The sequence below is a fragment of the Choloepus didactylus genome, chromosome 18, assembly GCF_015220235.1.
Source record: "Choloepus didactylus isolate mChoDid1 chromosome 18, mChoDid1.pri, whole genome shotgun sequence".
In the NCBI taxonomy this organism is placed as follows: Eukaryota; Metazoa; Chordata; class Mammalia; order Pilosa; family Megalonychidae; genus Choloepus; species Choloepus didactylus.
The window spans coordinates 51,296,132-51,319,151 of NC_051324.1; the positions used below are offsets into that span (position 1 = coordinate 51,296,132).

Sequence of the window (23,020 nt, forward strand, 5' to 3'; positions counted from 1 at the left end):
TTTCGTTGGCCACCTGCCACAGGCCTGCCCTCTGACCTGCATCCTGCCTTGGGCAAAACATGTGTGTGTTTGTGGCAGTAACTGTTTACAGTGCACTGAGGTCAGGGCTGGCACTGGGCACTAGCTCCAGCTGGCCAGGTCACTGCAGGGGAAGCTGGGGAATGTGGCTTAGCTAGGGCCACCCTCCCCCCACCCTGCAGAGCCAGGCCCCAGGACTCTCTAAGGAGATGGCAGAGGTCACAGTCTGGAGCCAGGGGTCAGCCATTCCTAGTAACTGAGAGCCTACAAAGCAATGCTCGTTCAGCAAGCACTGAGCACCCACTGTGTGCCGGGTACTATGCACAAGCCACAGAGGAATCAGGCAGGCACCCTGCTCTTCGAGCCTGCAGCCTGGCCGAGAGATAAATTCATGGGCGTGCGACCCGTGCAGACACACAGGGCCCATGCTGAGAAGGACCCTGTTCTTGGGTTAATGCTCTGCTGCCTGGAAATTCTTAACAATTTCTAAACAAAGGGCCTCACATTTTCATTTGTGCTGGACTTAGGAAATTATGTAGCCAGTCCAGGGAACAGGTAAGCAAGATGCAGCATGATAAATGCAAAATAGGGGAAGTGGGAGCACTGAGGAGGGCTACCAGCCCAGACTTCTCGGAAGAATGAATAATCCCGGTTGAACCCTGAAGTGGGAGAAGCCAAAGTACAAAGAGGAGTGAAGAATGTACCAGCAAAAGGAGGAGCACGTACAAACGCCCCCAGATGAGAGAATCTGGGGTGCTTCAGAGAAGAGCCGTGATGTAGACTGTGGGGAGTGGTGAGAAGACGTGAGGCTGAAAGGCGGACCAGGACCAAGAATAGCCAAGATAATTCTGAAGAACAAAGTGAAGAGACTCTTCCCATTGGACATGAAGGTTTTAAGCAACTAAAATTAAGAGTGTGGCTCAGGGATAAACAGACCAGGAGAATAGAACAGAGAATCCAGAAACAAGCCCACACGTGTACGAAAGCATGATTATGAGAGAGAAGGCATGGCAAATCGCCAAGGAAAGGATGTACTAGTCAATAAATGGCACTGAGCAATTGATTATCCAGGTAGGAAAAATATCATACCCTGCCTCGCACCACACAAGAAAATAAATTCAGGTGGGTTAAGGAACTAAATGTGCAAAGCAAAGCTTTAAAACTTTCAAAAGAAAATTCAGAATATTTTTTACAAACTCAGGGCACAAAAGGGATTTCTTTAATATGATGTAGAAAGGGTCTTTTCCTGAAAGATAAGATTGATAAATTGTATCACACTGTTATTTTTTCAACATCTGTGTAACAAAATACTGTGCGCACACTGGAAAGGATATCTCTGGCTCATTCTCACTCTCTCCCCAAACCCCTTTCAAGCAGAGCTGTGCCTTTGAGTGTGAAGATTCCTCCATGGAGGGCAGGCCCGTGGGGGTGTTGGCTACTGATGGACTCCTATTCCAGGGTTCACTGGGATGAATGCAAGACTGGGATGCCCATGACCCCCTTCCTGATACCAAGGAAGTCAAATTATTAATCAAAAGATTACTTAGTAACTATGGAATCCAAACAAACTCGCAAGTACACCTCACTTTCCCCACCTCAGGGCTTCTCCTTTTGGCAGCTCTTGCCCCGGCTGAACCAAGACCCTGGCCCGGGGCTCTCTCACATCACCCTGTTCATTTACTTATCACTGTCATTATCTAATTACTTGTTATCTATATCTCCCATTAGACTTCCGCTCTGTGAGGGCTGTGACCCCGACTGTCTGTCGGAGGGCATCCGGGCAGCCCGTGGGGTCAACACATTTTTTTGACTTGCACGGTGTTTTTCCAAAAATTCAATTTATTGGCAATATTTAAGATTCAAAAGATTTCATATGAACTTCCGGATTTCCAGGTACGCTTGAAAAAGAAGATCCGGCACCTACGGCTAGATAGAGCGGAGTAACCACTGCAGCCTCTAATCTCACCTCAGCCCCCAACACACCCCATTACATCACACTTGGCTGTCTTCACCCCTTTATCTTACCTGCCTGGCCCCTGGAGGCCTCCGATTCTAAAACCGTGGTCGCTGACACCACTTTATCCCTGCAGCTGAGAGGGGTTAAAAAACCTTTCAATAAATAAATTGAAAGAGCAACAAAGACTGTTTTGCAGGAAACATTTCATCCAAGCCCTGGGAAGACTCTGCCCCCAACGATCTGTCGGACACAAGGACCCCCTTCTGGTGCCTGAATTCTTCTTGGCCCGCAGAACCTGCGTTACTCTCCCTTGAATCGTTTACTCTTAGTGCACTGGGCACATTCTTTCCTTAGATGGATTAATCTAAGTGATACGGTTTAAGGTTTTGATTATTTTATTGTATGTTGATTAAGTAGTCCTTAAATCTTTCTGTAAAAGAGGAAATAGTTGGGTGACTGGGTGGATAGATGGGTGGGCAAGTGGAATGAAAAAGTGGGAATTTGTCGCTTTGGGAGGCTCAGCATCTAAATCCCTTCTAACGCATGCCACCCCACCCTGAAAAGTCCCTATTCCAACAAGCAGGGCTGCAACAGGGTAAAGAAAATGGAACGTGCTCAAGAACATAATGCGCACACGCGCCCGAAAACTCCGCCACCTTGCTCGGCTACTCAGACACCTTCCAGCCGCACTGCGCAGGCGCGGAGACGGACCAAGCTTTCCCTCCCACTTCCCGAACCGCGAGGACGCCCTCCCGCAGCACAGAGTTCTGCGCAAGCGCCCTCCCGCGTCCTCGCGCCCGGACCAATTGGAAGCGGCGGCGCCTGGGCGCTTGGGGCACGACGCCGTGGGTGGGGTCGGGACGTGAGGGCAGCGCGCTGGCGTCACAGGGGCGGCTATATAAGTGAATACAGGCACCGCCCCTTCGCCCCAGTCACTGAGCCGCCGCCGAGGACTCAGGAGCCTCCCCCTCGAGCCCCCTCGCTTCCCGACGCTCCGTCCCCCCTGCCCGCCTTCTCCCGCCGCCGCCTTCCGCAGGCCGTTTCCACCGAGGAAAAGGAATCGTATCGTATGTCCGCTATCCAGAACCTCCACTCTTTCGGTAAGCCACGGGAAAGGTCGCAGGCCGGGACGGGGAGTGGGACGCTCTGGGCCTTCGTAAACTTTGGCGGGGAGAAAATCTTCGGGTTCGCGGGGCTTAGGCCTGGGCCGTGGGGTCGGGCTCTTGAGTGCGACCGGAAGGAGCGGGCGGGGGATTCAGGCCTTGGGCGGGCCGCGAAGTCTCGGATGGCGTATTTTACTAATGGCTCCCGGGCCCCTTCGGGCCACACCCGCCCCCTCCCGCCACGGTTGCGTCACGTCCGTTTCGTCACCTGCCGTTGTCGCGGGGTGGGGGGGGGGAGCGGAAGGCGGTGCCAGCCCTAAGTGACGAACGAGTGCACCAATGGGGGTGGGAATGGTTGCCCCGCCTCGAGAACGTGGATTCCGGCCGATTGCATCAGCTGGGTGGAGCGCTCCTTTTGCCCGCCCGGCTTCCCCGACACGTGATTGGCTCCTTAGGGCTGACCAGGGGCGGAAGGCCAAGGCTTTCTCGTGGGCTGGAGAAGCTGGCCGTCCCAAACTGACCTGTTAGAGTGAGCCAACACAGGGCACTTATGATCTGACCCAATCCCTAATGTTTTCAGGATTAGTTTCTGCGCTAGCAGAAGATCTAGTGGGGGGCAGGGGGAGGGCGGCAGCAGCCGCACCTGAGCCACAACATCCCTAAACTAAATTAATCTTTTCTTCCCAGACCCCTTTGCTGATGCAAGTAAGGGTGATGACCTGCTTCCTGCTGGGACTGAGGATTATATCCATATAAGAATTCAACAGAGAAACGGCAGGAAGACCCTTACCACTGTCCAAGGGATCGCTGATGATTACGATAAAAAGAAACTAGTGAAGGCTTTTAAGAAGGTAAGTCCTAAGTGAGTTTGTAGGGAAGTAACATTTATTTTGCCCACAAGGGAGTGCTGTTTTGTTGCATAATTCCAGAAAAGGAATAGATCAGTGCATTAGTACGGTGGTTTTGTCTAATTTTAACTTGATCTGCTTTCTTTGTGCTTGCAGAAATTTGCCTGCAATGGTACTGTAATTGAGCATCCAGAATATGGAGAAGTGATTCAGCTACAGGGTGACCAGCGTAAGAACATATGCCAGTTTCTTGTAGAGGTGAGTTCAGTTGCTTCTTGGTCATCTCCGCCTCCTCCATGGCAAATCTCAGATCCTGCCTAGCCAAATATACTTCTAAAGACAGAAGGGGGTGTTTTACTTGTCCTCTCTCTGTGTGGTTTCTACTCTTAAAATAAAAATTTAAATTAAACATAAAATAAGCAGCAGCATTTTTGAATGGATTTCAGATGAACTACAAATTCCCTAAGTGTTAAAATCCTGTTGCATCTTGGTTCTTGATATAATTGAAGGGATTTCAGATGTGTGATCCTCATAGACCTTAATTCAGAATCTTGTGATGTATGGCCTGGACACACAAGATGTTCAGTAAGGTAGTTTTTAGCTTGAGTGTCCTCAGTTGAGGACTGTGGTACTCGTGGTGGTTGGGGTATACACATTGGCACCTGGCTCTTGGGTTTCTCATACCCAATAGAGGCTTTGATTCCTCCACCCTTTAAAACTTTGCCCTTTTCTCTTTGCAGATTGGACTGGCTAAGGACGACCAGCTGAAGGTTCATGGGTTTTAGTGCTTGTGGCTCACTGAAGCTTAAGTGAGGATTTCCTTGCAATGAGTAGAAAATTTTCCTCTGTCCCTTGTCACAAGTTTAAAAACCTCACAGCTTGTATAATGTAACCATTTGGGGTCCGCTTTTAACTTGGACTAGTGTAACTCCTTCATGCAATAAACTGAAAAGAGCCATGCTTGTCTAGTCTTCAAGTCCCTCATTTAAACAGAAGTCAAGCATTAGGCGCCTGGCAGTTTCCAGCCTGAAACAGCAATAACGTGATGTTTCAGCCACGCCCAGAACCCCAAGATCACAGGCAGCTATGTTTGGCCAGAAGCTCCTTGGCCTTCCCTCTGCAGAGTTCCCTGCCCTGACAGAATGTCACCACCTGACCAGCCCTCGGTGGAGCTGAGAAAAGATGGGGTAAGGCACCACAGCAGCCGTACCACACAAAGGGAGCCTTTTGGTGGCAAGAGAAAGATCCCCTGGTGTCTCCAAGCTTCCCTCTAATGCGGTGATAGGACATCTGGTCTTTGTTCTTTTTGACCAGGTATAATATCCTAGGTAAGGGTTGTCCAAACGAAGAGCCACCAGAATGAAAGGCCAACCTTCTATCAGAGTTAAACTTTTGACAAGGGAACAAATTTCAAACTGATGTGTTGGTCATGTTAGCTAGCTATAGAGCTTGCATTTTATTAGCAACAGCTGCCCAATGCCATGTGAAGTAAAACTGGTTTTTGGGTCCCCCCCCCTTCAGTTTTAATGTTATGTAATGTATTTAAACTCTTATTTAAATAAAACTTGTTTTCAGAAACACCTGACTTGCAGATTCTCTGTTTCTGGGTATATGAAAGAACCACAGAAATGGGTGGTAGAGGCTACATCTACACCCAGCTTTTCAAATGAGGCCTGAACCTCTTAGCCAGAAAAATCTGTTATGCTGTCCCATTAATCAGTGTCCTGGAAGGTTCTGCATGACTGACAGACTGTGCAATGAAAGAGTACCTTCTTGGTTATATAAAGGTCTGTCCTATTAACAGTATCTCCCAGCACATGGACCACCAACTGGTCCTAAATTCAGTTACTAAAATAAGGGCTTCAGGTTGCCCGAGAAATTATTATTCCCAGTTAGTAACCTCAGCTAGCTTCTGTCTTGCAGATAAAGGCTGGGCTCTTGACTGTGCATTGGGTGACTTCATACGGAGACTCGGTTAGAACACAGCCTTGGAACAGGTGAGGTGTGAAGGAAGTCTGAGCCGGTGGCAACTGTCCTGAAAATGAAGAGTATTCTGACCCCGACAGCAGGGGTTAGTACTGTAAGTCAAGATCCTACAAACCTGATCTGTTTAATAAAAGAACTTGGCACACGTCTCCAAACACAGTGGCTTTCAAAACATTTGATTGATAACTTTTAAGTGAAAAGTAATGGGCTTCTCTTTGAGGAACTTCAAGCAACTTTGGAGACAAAATTCACAGAAAACCATAACAGCAGATGGTAGGAAATAGCAAAAGAATTGACATGGGCTGGAGGTTGATGTGAATGGAAGTGTCAGGTTCTGTGCTAGATTCTTGACATCTCGTGGTACTTTTTAAAGGATCTTGGGGCTGAAGTAATTCATAAAGCAGTTTTCTCCATTTGGTGGCTGGGAAGGCAGATGTTGAAATTCCCAAGGCTAATAAAGTGGCAGAGAACTCTGGACTCCCAGTCCACTGCTTTCAACCAAATGATCTGCATGATTGTGTGAATTCATAGTTACTTAGAGATTGTTCAGTGTCTGGTCTATGCTGGAAACCATGTGGTGTGCAAGGGGGGGTCAGACAGACACCCAGCACTTGGGAGCTGAGGGGCTGATGCAGGTCTAAGACCAGCTTTTTCACAACTGTGTCACTAGGCTGAGGGGCCAGTGCCATGTGTGGCTTGGCCAGAGTCAGCATTTCTGAGGTTTGAAAAATCTGGGAAGGCTTCATGAAGGAGGTGCCATCTGAAGGGCATTCTAGGTAGAGGGAGAAGAGAAGGAGTCATGACCCAGAGGTGGAAAAGCACCAAGTATTTATGAGGAACCTAAGGTGCTGTATAGAGCAAAAACAATGCAGTTCTATCTCTAACCGCATGTAAGGGCTTAAAATGTACATGGACTCATTCAGTCAACAGTAGGGACTACAGTGTGATGGTAAAACACATCACTAGTGGGTAAGGGAGTGGAAGGTAGAGAGTGAGAAAGAGATGAGAATGGGTTGAGCCACGAGCTCTGACTTCAAGATGGTTATATGCAAAGGAAACACTGGGAAGAATTGATTATGGTGAGATCTCGCCTCTCCAGACACCCTTCTCTGACCCCCAATCTTTTACTTATTCCCTTGTTCCCCTTTCTCTGCCTCCCAGTTCTCCCTTCAGGTCCCCTTCTCTCTGCCCCCCTTATCTCACTCCATTCTGCCACCTCCCCTTCCCACCAGAATCAGCAGTTGGCCTGCCCCCTCCTCCCACTCTCTGCAGCTGGAGGAGAGAACATGTTTTAATGTTATGAAGGTAATGAAACTGGTCAGTTAAAACTGCTCAGGAATCCACAAAAATAAAAGCCTATTCAAATTGGTATAAACTTAACATGCAGCCCAGCAGCTCTAGGATTATGACTGACTGCTACCTTGTTTACCAGCCTAGATGGTGCCCCTTGTGGCTTAATATAAAAATAGTTTTCTATTCTCTCAGATCACCTGCTTTGAAATTTGAGATCTATTCACATACCATACAGTCATCCGTGGTGTACATTCAACTTCACAGTACCATCAGATAGTTGTGAATTCATGACCCCAGTTTTTTAACACCTTCCCCATTCCAAAAAAAAAATAGGAATAAAAGTAAAAAAGAACACCCAAAGCATTCCATCCCCCCATCCCACCCTATTTTTCATTTAGTTTTTGTCCCCATTTTTCTACTCATCTGTCTATACACTGGAAAAGGAGGTGTGAGCCATGAGGTTTTCACAATCACAGTCACACCATGTAAGCTACATAGTTAGCGGTTGTCTTCAAGAATCAAGGCTACTGGGTTGCAGTTGGACATTTCAAGTATTTCCTTCTAGCTATTCCAATACACTAAAAACTAAAAAGGGTTATCCGTATAGTGCATAAGAATGCCCTCCAGAGTAACCTCTCGTCTCCATTTGAAATCTCTCAGCCACTGAAACTTTTTTTTTTTTTCATTTCTCTTCCTCCTGTTGTTCAAGAAGACTTTCTCAATCCTACAGTGCTGGGTCCAGGCTCATTCTCAGGACTCATGTCCCTCGTTGCTACGGAGATTTACACCCCTGGGAGTCAGATCCTACGTAGGGGAGGTCAGTGAGTTCACCTGCTGAGTGGGCTTAAAGAAGAGAGGCCACATCTGAGTAACAGAGAGGTTCCCTGGGGGAGACTCGTAGGCACAATTATAAATAGGCTTAGCCTCTCCCTTGCAGTAAAAAGCTTCATAAGGTCAAGCCCCCAGATCGAGGGCTCATCCCACTAAATTGTTAATCCTCAATAAACATGAGAATATCAGCAAGAATACAGGTGGGAAAGTCCAACATTTCCACATTTTTCCCCAGTTCCTCAGGGGGGCCCTGCAAATCTATTTTTATTCTCTGCCCAAATAATTTTGGGATGTATCGGGATTTCACACTAACCTGTTCAAACCTACCAGATCTCATTTCCTATTCAGAGTTCCATGTAATTATGATGTTTGAATAAAATGACCATACAAGTTAAATTATTTCGTGTGCTGCGGAAAATATAGATCATGCACCAAATAAACATCTCTTCCCTTGGTTTCACATAGAAGTTGAAGTTTTAAAATACAGTCTTTGACACCCAGGGGAGTGAATCTCCCTGGCAACGTGGAATATGACTCCCGGGGAGGAATGTAGACCTGGCATCGTGGGACGGAGAACATCTTCTTGACCAAAAGGGGGATGTGAAAGGAAATGAAATAAGCTTCAGTGGCAGAGAGAATCCAAAAGGAGCCGAGAGGTCACTCTGGTGGGCACTCTTAAGCACACTTTAGACAACCCTTTTTAGGTTCTAAAGAATTGGGGTAGCTGGTGGTGGATACCTGAAACTATCAAACTACAACCCAGAACCCATGAATCTCAAAGACAGTTGTATAAAAATGTAGCTTATGAGGGGTGACAAGGGGATTGGGAAAGCCATAAGGACCACACTCCACTTTGTCTAGTTTATGGATGGATGAGTAGAAAAATAGGGGAAGGAAACAAACAGACAAAGGTACCCAGTGTTCTTTTTTACTTCAATTGCTCTTTTTCACTCTAATTATTATTCTTGTTATTCTTGTGTGTGTGCTAATGAAGGTGTCAGGGATTGATTTGGGTGATGAATGTACAACTATGTAATGGTACTGTGAACAATCGAAAGTACGATTTGTTTTGTATGACTGCGTGGTATATGAATATATCTCAATAAAATGAAGATTTAAAAAAAAAAAGACATAATTCTGAGCAAAATAAGCCAGGCACAAAAAGAGAGATATTGTATGTTACCACTAATGTGAATTCTGTGAAAAATGTACAATGTTTTATACTGTAGAATGTAGGGGACCTAGAGATACCAATTAGTGGAGGGGGAATGATAATCTAATAAGAACAGATAAACTATGGAGGGTAATCTCAATGTTATGGGAATGCTCAGGAATGATTATGGTTTGTAAACTTTCTTGGATATAGTAAGATCATGTTGGAAGCAATAGAGTTATTTTAGGTTTTTTTTTTTCTCTTATTCCTTTGTTTTCTTAGGGGTTGTTAATTTTCTTGGGGTATGGTAGGAACATGTTGGAAGCAATGTAGTTATTTTAGATTATTTGTTTTTCTTACTCCTCTGTTTGGACATGGTTTATTAATTTTCTTGGGGTATGGTAGGAACATATTGGAAGCAAAGTAGTTATTTTAGGTTATTTGTTTTCCTTAATCCATTGCTTTGTTTGAAATGTTGTGGGGTTTTTTTGGTGGTTGTTTGCCTGTTTGTTTTTCATTTTTTGATAAACAAAGTTAAAAAATTGAAAAAAAATCAGTAGAAAAATGGGAGTAAAAACTAAATGACAAATAGGGTGGGATGGGGGGGATGGTTTGGGTATTCTCTTTTCACTTTTATTTTTTATTCTTATTCTGATTCTTTCTGATGTAAGGAAAATGTTCAGAAATAGATTGTGGTGATGAACGCATAACTATATGATCATACTGTGAACAGTTGATTGTATACCATGGATGACTGTATGGTTTGTGAATATATTTCAATAAAACTGAATTAAAAAAAAATACAGTCTTTGAATAATTTTCAAATTTTTCAGGAGATATTCATTATTTTAAAATTGAATAATGCAAGACTTTGGCAATATTTTCGTTCACTCTCTTAATTCCTCCTAACTAAAATATTGATAAAATTCACTGTTCTTGGGAAGTTCTGTTAAAAGTTAAGATTCTAGGCCCACCCAAGACTATTGACTCCATTTCTTATAAGCTGAGCAACACCCAGGTCCCATCTGCTTTTTAAGGACCTACAAAAATATCTAAGAACTGAAAAGGTTATCATTTCCAAAATCTGACCCCCCAAAATGCAAAAGTAGATTGAATAAATCTTTAATGCTGCAACCTGTAACATTGGTAATAAGAAAACTGCAATACAATTCTTCTATAGCAATTTATAAATGTGATGAACATTCTATAGAAAGAGCAATATTCATTATTTTTAACAAAACAGAATTGTAAAATTTATGAACATCTTTTCAAAATATGACACTAAAGGATCTTTTGAGGAGGCTACTTAAGTTAAGGTGTGACCCCACCTCATTCAGGATGGATCTTAATCCTCTTACTGGAGTCCTTTCTAGAGAATGAAATTCAGACAGAGAAAGCCATAGAAGCAAGAAGCGGAAAGCAAAGAAATCTGGGAGAGAAGGGAGAGAGCAGCAGATGCTGCCATGTGCCTTGCCATGTAGCCGAGGAGGCAGGATTGCTGGCAGCTGGTCTTGGGGAAGAAAGCATCGCCTTGATGATACCTTGATTTGGGCATTTTCCTAGCCTCAAAACTGCAGTAGCTGGGCTGGTAGTGCCTGTGCAGACAGAAGGAACAGTGGACAGGGAAAGGGACAGTGTGTGTCCCTGGCTGCAGTCGGGGACCGGCCCTGGATTAGCAGCCTCCTGGCCCAACAGTACCTGGGAGAATTTCTGGTATGTTTGTGCTGATGCCCTTCACTCGGGGGGGTTGTAACCCAGCTGTCACCAGGGGAGAAACCAGTGGCAACTTCTCCATATTTCCAGCTGGCTCCATGGTCATGATGGTAGCCATCTATGTGGGTGTCAGTGTCTCAGGGGCACACCTGAATCCAGCCTTCTCCCTGACCATGTGTCTCCTGGGATGCCTGCCCTGGGCTCAGCCCCCCATTTACACCTTGGTGCAGCCACTGTCTGCCTTCTGTGCCTCCAGAGCCACCCATGGCCTCTACTAAGGTGTCAGATGGGAACCTGACAGTGTCTAGCCCCAAGGAGACAACTTCCATCTTTGCTACCTACCCTGCCCCCCTGTCTGTCCCTCCCTGAACAATGGCTTCAGTGATCAGGTTCTGGGCACTGGGATCCTGCTTGCAGGGATCTTGGCCATCCTGGATACACGGAACAAAGGAGGGCCTGTGGGTCTGGAGCCTGTGGCGCTGGGGCTGCCAATCCTGGGCATCGTTTTATCCCTGGGTGCCGACTGTGGGCTCCCGCTCAACCCTGCCCGGGGCCTGGGCTTTTCACCTGCATAGCTGGCTGAACCCTGGAGGCTGGTAATGGCTGGTGGTGGGTGCCTGTGGTATCCCCCCGGTGGGTACTGGCCCCCCCTGGTAGGTGCCATCCTTGCACCACCCTGAGGACTTGGGGCCAGCTCAGGATCTGGAGTTAGCCCTATGCAGAGCCTCAGACTTGAAAACTCTTGCCTCAGCTGGGATGCCAGAGTGTTGACATCCAAGCTGATGCTCTCACCTCCCTCATGGACACGAGAGGGCCAGTGACCCAGGTCTGATGATGAGACAGACGTTCTCTTTCTCTTTATTAATATGCCAGGCCCTGGGCAGGTGCCTGAATTGCTTCCTTCACCCATCTCGGCATCTCTTCCTCCTAAACTGGGAAAGATGCCTGGAAGGGAGACCCTGTGGAGGGTGAGGTCCTCGCCCCTTCTCTTCCAGCGGGTTTTCTGATTCGGAGGGACTCCAGGAGTGCAGTTCCTCAAAGTAGCCGCGAGAGGGCACAAACCCTGGATGCTAGATTGGGAGGGGGCAGGGATCCGCAGGTGGAGGGGGCCGACCAGCCAGCTGGGGGGCATAACTTCCTCAAAGCTCGGTCCCCACTCCCAGACCCCCAGCCCTTCTAATCCCAGTGCCACCCGTGTTGGCTATCACAGGGGTGTCCCCCACCCCAACCCATAAGATTCAGACACCCTCGGATAGTAGTTGGGGGCAGGGGAAGTGACTCTGCCAAGGGGGTATGGGGGGCTGGAGAGAGGGCGGGCAGTGGAACACAGTCCGTCAAGCACCTTGAGATGGAGAGGAAAGCAGAGAAACTGAGGCACAACCCAGCAGCTAGACATTATGGCACTGTATCATTCAAGGAGAGGGTGAAGTAGGAGGAGATGGGCCAAGGCGAGGAAAGAAGGTGAAGGAACAGAGGGCAGGATGGCTCCGAGGAGCATGAGTATAGAAATAAGTCAGGGACTAAAGGGAAACGGGTACTGGGGAAAATGCTCCTAATTCATTGATTCCCCTGCTCTCACGCACCTCCCCACAGAAGATGCTTTCTTTGCAGAGAAGCACTGGTGTTCTCCTGTTTCCTTTCTACCAAATAAAAAGAATCCTCAGAGCCAAAAAAAAGAAAGAAAAAGAAGGATAAAATATATCTGCTTATTTGGCATACGGGTGCATTTTAATTCATCTGATGTGAATGTGGCAGAGTCTCTGAAATTAGAATGCCTGGGCTCTGCCCTAACAGCCAGAGATTCTGATCAGTAGCTCCGATGTGGGTCCCAGGATTCTGCATTTTTAGGCAGCATCAGCCAATTCCTGTGAGGTGCCACTTCCACAGTTGGAAAACACTGTCTGGCTAATGGGGAATAATGGAGGAAACTTGAGCAGGAAGAGCTACATCATCAAAGCTACACGTCAGGAAAAGTTACGTGATAGGAGTATTGTATTTAAAATGGAGTAGGGGGAGTCTAGGGTCAGAACTTGGTTACCAGCATCTACGAAACCTAACCCTGAGATTTTGTAAGAGGTCTGTGCTTAATGTAACGTGTATTTTATTGGGAGACTGTCCATAGCATTTCTCAGGCCCTCATAAGAGACCCCATCCAGAACAGGTGAGAGTCACTGGTCCGTGTTTTCCATGCCATGAGTTATAAACCCCCAGGGATTAACAAAGGTTTTTCCAGGCACATGGTTACAAGCAACAACAGTGCCTATTTCAACGTCTATTCTTAAAATAACAAATATTAAAAATATTTCTGAATTTTCACCCTTTAAAACAGAGAGTGCACTGGGCAAGAAGGACACATGCAGCAGCTGGGGGTCCATGGCCTCAGATGCCCATGAGCTCACTCACTCCACAAACCAATCATCACCAGGCATCACCCAGCCACAGCCGTCTGGAACATTACACAGTTTAAATTGTCTTTAGTCTTCATCCTTTATGGTTAATTTACACCCATATTGGACCATTGGTCAAAAACAGGAAGCATAGGGAACAAAGAGATTGAAAAATAACATGGAGCATAAACATGACGGTCATTCTGTGCATGTGTCAAGCCATTGATTGTCACTCCATTTCCATGAAACAGTAGGAACCAGGCACAAGGCGAAAGTCGGGGCAGAGAGCGTGAAAGCTTTTGCTGCTCAGACCGTGATCCTTGGCCAGCATCACCTGGGAGCATGTTACGCACGCAGAATTTCAAGCCCCATCTAGGCCCATCTAAATCAGAATCTGCATTTTAACAAGATCTCCCAGGTAATCCATAAGCACAGTAAAGTCTGAGAAGCACTGGTCCAGACCATAAAATTAGCAGGCCTCATATTGAAATAGGCAAGCTGGTTTAAAAAGGAACATAACCTTATGATTTTGTAAGTGCATTTTCCATTGTAGTTTAAATCTGCATTGAAACGTACAAAAACAGTTTCAATATGGAAAGCAATGGTTATGAACTGACTGTGGCTAAGTTGTCATTGCACTCGATGAGAGGTTGGGCAACTTGGCTGCTAATGGGAATCATCCAGGAGGCTCATCAGTGGGCCAGAGCTGGGCTCAGTCTCCAGGTCTCAGGCCAGAACAGCTACAGGTGGCCCAAGTATGATGGTGACCCACCAGTCATCCACCTCAATTTGATCAATAAGCTAAGTAATGATGACAACGCAGATGGCCTCCTTGTTCAGCTGCCTCTTCTGGAGCACAATGATGAGAGAAAGATCTACAATGCTGTTTCTCCAGACAAGGATGTTGACAGCTTTCATGTAATTAACGTAGGCCGAATGTGTTTGGATCAGTATTCCATGCTCCTAGCCACCCCATATGAAATAATCAAGCGAACCAAAATTCCAAAGCTAGGAAAGAACGTGGTTGTGGCTGGAAGATCAAAGAATGTTGGGATGCCCATTGCAACGTTACTACACACAGACGGGGCACAAGAAGGTCCTGGTGGTGATGTCACTGTTACAATATCTCATCGCTACACTCCCAAAGAACAGTTGAAGAAACATACAGTTCTTGCAGGTAGTGTGGTATCTGCTGTAGGCATTCCAAACCTGATCACAGCAGATATGATCAAGGAAGGAGCCACAGTCATTGATGTGGGAATAAACAGAGTTCAAGACCCCAAACTGCCAAGCCCAAGTTGGTGGGAGATGTGGATTTTAGCAGAGTCAGGAAGAAAGCCAGTTACATCCGTCTGGTCACTGGGGGTGTCGGTCCCATAGCAGCGGCAATGCTAATGAAGAATACCATTATTGCTGCAAAAAAAACTACTGAGGCTTGAAGAACTGGAAGTGCTAAAGTCTAAAGAGCTTGGAGTAGCAACCAATTAACTGTTTTATCTTCTCTTTTGTGAACAGCCTTCCAAGCCAGTTCAAGAAGCAAAACAGGCCAATAGAAATGCAATATTTTTTTTATTCTTCTGAAATGGTTTAAAATGGTGTTTTATATTTATTGAAAACTTAAATGGGTGGGTGTTTGCAGACACAGTTCTCACCCAGGAGCACACAGTATCCTCCTGGGCCATGGGACCCAGGAGAAGCCACTGTTACATTGCGAATGGGTGCTTAACTTTGGCAATCCCAACAGGCCACTGTACTTGTTACAATTTGCCTTTCGTAGGATTGCATTCCTCAAGGACTACTCCAGTAAGAATTGATACCTGCTTTAGGTTCCAAACCTGTTGAGTTCAACTATTCAAACCAAAGGAAAAACGTTGCCGGAGAAAATTAAGGGAATGGTAAAAAAAAAAGAAAAAAAAAAAAAAAAGGAAGGGAAGAAATTACCCAGATTTATATGTGTATTCATTGATAGCCAGACTTATCGAAATAAAACAATTGGATGGAAAAGAAGAAAAACTACATGCCAATAGTATTCCTAAGCTGCCATTTTGTGGCTTAGTCTCTGGGAAAATGTTTAGGACTCTATTTGTTATTAGCTCTCGTTTTATGTATCTGCCATTCAGTGAGATCTCCCCATGTCAGTTTTCTGGGACTGAAAAGTCTTAGGCTATAAATTATTCATGTGTTATCATATCTGGCTTTCGCTGTATTTTTAAGCTCCATTGTTAAATATTTTAGTACTAAAGAGTATCTATATTGTGGAAAGCCGCCTCCCGAATCGGGCCTAGCGTATGCGCTGCAGCCTGCTCTAGAGTTACCCCCGCCCATCGAGTGAGCCAAGATGGCGCCTGCATCCTGTTTCCGCATAGTGACGCATGTATCCGCCACCCGCTCCTACCAATCGAAATCCTGTATACGCGATACTAGCCTAGAAGCTTATTGGTTGTTAATTGTGTATAAAAGGTCTTACCCGGACGGGGTAGGGTGAGACAGCCCACAAGGAGCCGTGCCTGACGGCCACATCGAGGCTGCTCTCCCACGAGGCGCCGTGCCCCGTGTGGGAACCAGTAACACAGAATGTTCATCTAGCTGTAGTAAAGGGCTTGCTTTCACAACTGCCGTGTGGTTCGAGTCGTGATTCATGACCAGGTTAGTTCGCGCAGTCTGCATCTCTCTCTCTCCTTCCCTGTTTCCCCTCGCCGGCCGGGAACCGGGGACCGAGCGGGGCAGCGCCGGACAAGTGGTGGCCCGTACGGGGAAGCTCCTCCTCCTGCCTCGCTCTCGACGGTCCCTCTGTGAGGAGAGCAGCGCTGCGCGTCGAGCTTACGGCGGACTTCCCGCGCCTGATCAACGCGAGAAGGTGAGTGCGTCTTATTACATGATAGTTAGGGCCCGTGGGTTTTCAGGTGACCCCGGGGGACTCGGAAGAGCTCTCCGAGTGACTGAAGTATAGTGCCGACTGCAATCATGGGGCAGTCCGGAAGTTCACCTCTCTTAGCTCCCTTAAAGAACCTTTTGAAACAACGGGGTATCTCGGTCAGGAAAAGCTCCCTTCAGCGTTTTCTTGATGATGTTGATACTTTTGCCCCTTGGTTTGCCTGCACCGGCAGCCTTAGCCTACCCTCTTGGATGAAGCTCGGTCGCGACATAGACCGAGCGCGCCAGACGGGCGTGTGTATGGACCCGATTCTAGTACCCATATGGGAGACCGTCCGTGCGGTCCTTGAACTAGAATCGGCTACCGGCCTAAGCCCGTCCTCTGTCTTGCAAGAAGCACGGTGCGCGCTCCAAGAAACCCAGTCAGTTTCGTCAGCGGACGGCTCCTGTAAGGGCAAACCGCCGGAGTCCAGTGACTCTGACTCAGAGTCAGATAGCGATACTGACGAGAAGGCGGAAGCATCCCCGCTAATTGAGTGGGAGGAGCCTCCCGCCACACCCGTGCGGCCTTCCGCCCCGCCAATGTCTACCGCTGCACCCCCAGGGACACCCCAGCTCCCAACTGACACCTTGGGCGGTCCCACCAAAGGACCTTGCCGAGAGCTCCCTCTAGTGGCCATGCCCAGTAAATGTAATTATCCTTTGCTGCCAGACCCGGAAACCCCGATGGGTCGGTCAGGGGAGGGGCAACCTTTGCCGTACCCCCCGCCCGAGTATACAGGCCCTCAGGACCCTTTGCCATTAGGTAGTGGTGGGAGACATTTCTGGAGATGGAACCCTTTCACAACATTTAGACCTTTTGGCATGCTGGGTGGCTACCAGCCACTTGAGCCGCAGCCAGTCTCAGAAATGTACCCGGTTATTATCAATCCCCAAGGTGGCAATCGGCACGAATCATATGATTACAAACTATTGAGGGAATTGAGGCAGGCCGTCCATCAGTATGGCCCCAATGCCCCTTATACCTTGAACATGATCGAGAACCTCTCTGCTCTAAATCATACACCCGCAGATATTTTTCAGCTAGCCCGTGCTTGCTTGCCGTCAGGCCGATTCATAGATTGGAAAGCATGGTTTGAGGAGTTAGCTGAAGAGCAGGCCGCAAGGAATGCGGCGGGGGAGACGTGGCGGGTGGAATGCTGACATGCTGTTGGGGAGAGGCGCCCATGCCCAGAACCAAACGGGTTTCCCACAAGAGGTCTATGCCCAGATCTTCCGCTGTTTTGTGGGTGCCTGGAAAAAGCTAACAGGTGAGGGAGAGGCTCAGGCCTCACTCAGCAATATACACCAAGGCCCCACAGAACCATTTGCGGATTTTGTAGCCAGGATGCAAACCGCAGCTGAGAGAATCTTCTCAGATCCAGGAGTAGCAGAGACTGTGGTTAAGCAAATGATTTTTGAGCAGTGCAACAAGGAGTGCAAAGTTATCCTGGCACAAAACAGAGCAAAAAATTTGACAGAGTGGGTCAGGCTCTGTAGAGATGCTGGCAGCCCTTTAACTAATGCAGGTCTAGCTGCCATGCTAGCCAGCTCCCTACAGGTGGCTACAAAAAGCCCGAGAACCTTAGGGGCAAAGTCTAACGGGTGCTATGGCTGTGGCCAATCAGGGCACTTTAAGAGAGATTGTCCCAATAGACGTCAACCCCCTGCCACTCAACGGTTTGGCGAACCAGGTGCAGCAACCAGGCCGTGTGGCCGTTGCCACAAAGGCCCCCACCGCGCAGAAGACTGTAAATCGGTTTTCGATGCGCAGGGTAGACGCCTCTCTGGCCGCCCCGAGCAGATTCCAAAAAACGGGAAGAGGGGGTCCGCCCTTTCGACGGACCCCCTTGCATGCCATTCGACAACACAGGATCCGATCAAATTCGTGCGTCCCCCGGCTCAGCAGGACTGGACCTCTGTGCCACCTCCAGACTCGTACTAACCCCCTCCATGGGTGTCCAGTTAGTAGGGACCTCCTTCAAGGGGCCCTTACCGGCTGGTACTGTAGGGCTCATATTGGGAAGAGCATCCACGGCCCTGAAAGGATTAACAGTTATACCAGGACTTGTAGATTCAGATTTCACAGGCCGTGCCCAAGTTATGGTTCAATCTCAGCGGGGCACCTTAGTCATTGCAGAAGGTGATAAGCTGGCGCAGCTCCTGCTCTTACCCAGCTTACATGCAGTCTTTCCAAGCAGAATCAGACAGAGAGGGGAAAAAGGGTTCGGATCCAGTGGAGCGATTTTTGAGGGACTCCATATGTCCCTGGAGTCTCGACCTATGCTAACCATTAAGGTGCAAGGCAGATCTTTCTTGGGCCTGCTCGATACAGGGGCCGATCGGTCTATCATAAGACAACAAGAATGGCCCCCCACCTGGCCAACGAGCAGGGCGGAAGAGCCCATTAGAGGAATAGGCCAAATTTCAGCGCCCATGCTCAGTGCAGCTGCCCTTCATTGGGCCGATGAAGAAGGACACCAAGGCAGTTTCCAGCCTTATGTATTAGCCCTGCCTGTGTCTTTGTGGGGAAGAGACATTCTGACCCAAATGGACGTTACTTTAATTAGCGGCTACTCCCCAACCTCTAAGCGACTGCTAAAAGAAATGGGGTATACCCCCGGCAAGGGTTTAGGAGCTTCACTGCACGGACGTGCGGAGCCTATACAAGCTGCCCCCAAGTCTGACAGACGAGGCTTGGGTTTTTCATAGGGGCCACTGAGGAGAGATTCCCACCCACACCTATAAAACTAAAATGGAAAACCGAGGCTCCGGTGTGGGTGCCTCAGTGGCCCTTGCCACAGGAAAAACTTGCAGCGTTGCATGCCCTAGTATCAGAACAACTAGAAAAGGGCCATATCGCCCCTTCCACGTCACCGTGGAACACCCCTATATTCGTAATAAAAAAGAAATCTGGTAAATGGAGACTGCTACATGATCTAAGAGCTATTAACGATTGCATGGAGCCTTTAGGGCCCGTTCAGATGGGACTGCCCCTCCTCTCGGCATTACCGGAGCACTGGTCGATTTTCATCATAGATCTGAAAGATTGCTTCTTTTCTATTCCGCTCCACCCTGAAGACACCCCTAAGTTTGCCTTTACTGTGCCCTCTAGTAATCAAGAGGAGCCCTGTCAACGCTTTGAATGGACAGTCCTGCCTCAAGGCATGGCTAATAGTCCTACCATGTGCCAGCTGTATGTCGCTGCGAAGCTAGCTAGCACTCGGCAGCAGTTCCCTCAAGTGAAAATCATCCATTATATGGATGACATTCTCTTAGCCCATAGAGACACAGATCTTCTTAAAACAGTTTTGTCACATTTAGTCCTTAGTCTTAGAGAAGCTAACCTAGAGATTGCCCCTGAAAAAATCCAAATGACTGACATTACCACTTTCCTGGGGGCGAAAGTCGCACCCACTCATGTTTCCCCCCAAAAGGTGTCTCTCAGGCTAGACAATATACACACTCTCAATGATCTACAAAAACTCATGGGGGATATCAATTGGATCCGTCCATACCTAAAAATACCCAATGTCAAACTAACACCTTTGTTCGACCTGTTGAAGGGGGATTCTAATATAAACTCACCTCGAAGCTTCACTCCAGAGGCAAGGCGAGCACTATGCCAGGTGGAACAGGCGCTCAGTGGCGCTGCATTGAAGAGAATAGACCCTGATGAGCCTTTTGAAGCCTGCGTGCTGCCGACAGAATTACAGCCCACTGCGGTACTGTGGCAGCGGGGGCCGCTGCTCTGGGTCCACCCTGGAGTTTCCCCCAAAAAAGTCCTAGAGCACTATCCTACAGCGGTTGCAGACTTGGCCCTAGAATGCATTAAAAGGGCTGTGCAGCATTTCGGTCAGCAGCCCAAAAATCTCAGGGTGCCTTATTCTTCCCAGCAGCTTGAGATACTCACCGGATGCATAGATCAATGGGCCATTCTCCGGTGTACATTTCTTGGTCCCATTAACAATCAGTTCCCTAAGGCTCCTCTCTTGCAGTTTGTCACCCGGCACCCAGTGATTTTTCCCAAAGTAACCTCTCCTAGGCCACTAGCAGGCGCCCCCACCGTATACACGGACGGCTCCAGCTCTGGAACAGGGGCGTATTGTGTGGAGGGGGACACTCCTAAAACAGTGCTCTTCCAACCACAAAAGCCTCAATGGGTAGAACTGCAGGTTATCATTGCAGTCCTGGAAAGCCTTTCCGAGCCCTTAAATGTCGTCTCGGATTCTGCTTATGTTGTGAACTCTGTACAAATTTTAGAAACGGTGGGCATTGTTAAACATTCCTCTACAGTAAGGACGTTCTTTGCCAAACTACAGGAGGTTATATGGACCAGGCAACACCCTTTTTACATAACCCATATTAGAGCCCACACAGGTTTGCCTGGCCCTATGGCCCAGGGGAACCATAGCGCAGATGTAGCCACTCGACAGCTGCACATCTTTCCGACGCTGGTACCGTATCAACAAGCCCGAGAATTCCATGCCAAGTTTCACATCAACGCAGGTACCCTAGCTAAGCGGTTCAGCATACCACGTGCAGCTGCTCGAGATATTGTCCGAGCCTGCAACAATTGTGCAGAGCAGAGAGCAGTCCCCTCGGTTGGGGTCAACCCTAGGGGTCTCACCCCAGGGGATACTTGGCAGATGGATGTCACTCATCATTCAGAGTATGGTAAGATCAAGTACTTACATGTGTCGGTGGACACATGCTCCCAAGTTTTATTTGCCTCTGCTGAACCAGGAGAAAGAGTCTCCCACGTCATTGCACACTGCCTTGCTGCATGGGCAGCTTGGGGTAAGCCAAAGACGTTAAAGACGGATAACGGGCCTGCCTACACTAGTAAATCCTTCCAAAAATTTTGTGACAACATGGATGTCCAATTAAAACATGGCATCCCCTATAACCCTCAGGGGCAAGGAATCATTGAAAGAGTGCACAGATCTCTCAAAGACTTGCTTAAAAAACAGAAAGAGGGTATAGGCCACGGCCTGTCCCCAAAAGCTCGACTGTCTGTAGCCTTGCTCACATATAATTTTTTAAACGAAAATTCACAAGGAATGACACCTGCCCTGCAACACACCACCCCGAGTCCTCCGCATAGAGGTCTAGTCCGTTGGAAGGATGTCCTGTCGGGGCAGTGGAAAGGCCCTGACCCGGTGCTCAGCTGGGCCAGAGGCTCTGTTTGTGTTTTTCCCCAGGAACCAGGACGTCAACCAGTGTGGGTTCCGGAAAGACTGGTGAGAACCGTGACATCACCTGAAGAAGCCAAGGAACAGCTGTCAGAAACGCCAACGAATATACAACCTGAACCATTAGACCAAGCCTCCGACCCTGCTGATGATGGCGACGACCGACAAGACGATAATAGTAGGACTGACCACCCCGCGGTTGCCCAAAAAGAGGATCGGTAACTCTGTTCTTTGCTCTCCTATAGCAATCCTTCTAATCTGCCTTTTTCTTTTTAGTGGAACTGTGGTAGCGCAGGAGAGTGGTCTTTGGGGCCTGTGGCATCATCCCCCGACCCTGGCCCCATTCTCTGCTGGGTCTCCCGCCTCTCCTGTGTTTTTCACTCGTACCCTGTCTCTAGGTCTCCACCACCTGCCTTCTGACCCTCCACAAGCTTCAACGAGTCCTTCCCCCTCACCAATGACACACTGATCCTCTCTTTTGCTAACCTCTCTGTCAAGGTTGTCAACACCACAGTTGCGGCGAATGCTACTTGTGAAACTGGTAATGGCGAGTTAAGTAAGGGAGTCTTGCTTGAATTTCTTAACGTTACAGGGAAGAGCCGCCAGTCTTGTGAAGGGATCTTGAGTAAAAAGGAGACTCAAAGGTGCCTTTTCCTTCCAGGGCTTGCTCCTACAGTCTGCAACCGTTCCAAAGACCCGGATGCCTCGCCGCCCCCGCTATCCTAGTGTATCGCCCAAGTTATGTCTGGCTCCCCGTCAAGGCAACCGACTGGGTTGGCCCTGTTTCTCAAGTTGTTTCACTTAACAATATCCCCTTCTCTAAGTCTAGGCGTCCAAGAGGCATAAAAGAATGGCTATCGAATGCTGCCAGTGTAGCTTCCTCTTTGTTTGTCCCAACGATCGGGCAGGCTGTGCTACAAGCATGGACAGATCGGCAGCTCGCCATAACGATGGAAACGGTAAATGGCTTGGTCAACCTTACCCGAGACGTGCTACGCCGCCACAATCAGATGCTGAACTTAAATTTCCAGGCCATTCAGAAACTCCAAGCGGAGATAGATGAACTTGGACTGGAAATAGATGGACTCTGGAGAGTGCTTCAGCAAACATGTGACACCCGGTGGCTTACGGTTAAACTCTGTGTCACTCCTGTCAGGGCCAACGTGACCGGAAGCATTTCCAGAGTCTCTGATTGGCTGAAAAGGTCATATTTTCCTGAATTTGTTAATCTCTCCCAACAGGTGGAATCTAGTTTAGACACAATTGGGGGGATCAAGTTAAAACCCGTTAAAGTCGATCTCTCCGGGTTAGGCGAGGTTCTACAGAAACTATTGCACAGTGTTTCTTCCTGGTTCTCTTGGCCCAATTTAACTAATTGGATCCTCATTGCAGTGGGATTATTGGTGGGATTAGTCGTTGTTAAATGTTTGCTAGAACGCCTGTTTCAAGCGCAGCAGCAATTGCGTGTTACCACTATGATGGCTATGACTCCCACCTCTGTTACCCCCGATAGTGACCGATTTATTAACCATACCCCTTCCTGGTCGCCTCAGGTGGGGCGCTTTGGAGCAAAATTTGTAGCGAATCGCATGGCTGTTTCTCGGGTGTAAAAGGCGACACCAG

General features: G+C 48.0%; 1 protein-coding gene and 2 pseudogenes across 2 annotated transcripts; all 3 read left to right on the top strand.

Annotated features, from left to right (window-relative positions):
• Positions 1-2,898: 2,898 nt before the first annotated feature.
• EIF1 (eukaryotic translation initiation factor 1) lies at positions 2,899-6,067 on the top strand. 2 transcript variants are annotated; one of them, XR_005212794.1, is made up of 5 exons: positions 2,899-3,075; positions 3,766-3,929; positions 4,083-4,184; positions 4,667-5,113; positions 5,850-6,067. XR_005212794.1 is itself a non-coding variant. In XM_037810045.1 (4 exons), the coding sequence occupies exons 1-4, from the start codon at positions 3,045-3,047 to the stop codon at positions 4,709-4,711; spliced, it is 342 nt and encodes a 113-aa protein (XP_037665973.1). In that variant the 5' UTR covers positions 2,899-3,044; the 3' UTR covers positions 4,712-5,506. The 2 variants fall into 2 exon arrangements, 1 of the variants encoding a protein (XP_037665973.1); XM_037810045.1 differs by lacking the exon at positions 5,850-6,067 and having other exon boundaries at positions 4,667-5,506.
• Positions 6,068-10,904: 4,837 nt separating this feature from the next.
• On the top strand, positions 10,905-11,477 carry LOC119514772 (annotated as a pseudogene).
• A 141-nt stretch (positions 11,478-11,618) lies between these two features.
• Positions 11,619-14,777, top strand: LOC119514773 (annotated as a pseudogene).
• The last annotated feature ends 8,243 nt before the right edge of the window (positions 14,778-23,020 follow it).

Excerpts from the sequence above, each read along its gene's own strand:
- EIF1 (XM_037810045.1), top strand. The coding sequence starts at position 3,045 with ATGTCCGCTATCCAGAACCTCCACTCTTTCG. Across the intron at positions 3,076-3,765 it reads CCAGAACCTCCACTCTTTCG|ACCCCTTTGCTGATGCAAGT; the intron begins GTAAGCCACGGG and ends TTTTCTTCCCAG. Across the intron at positions 3,930-4,082 it reads TAGTGAAGGCTTTTAAGAAG|AAATTTGCCTGCAATGGTAC; the intron begins GTAAGTCCTAAG and ends TTGTGCTTGCAG.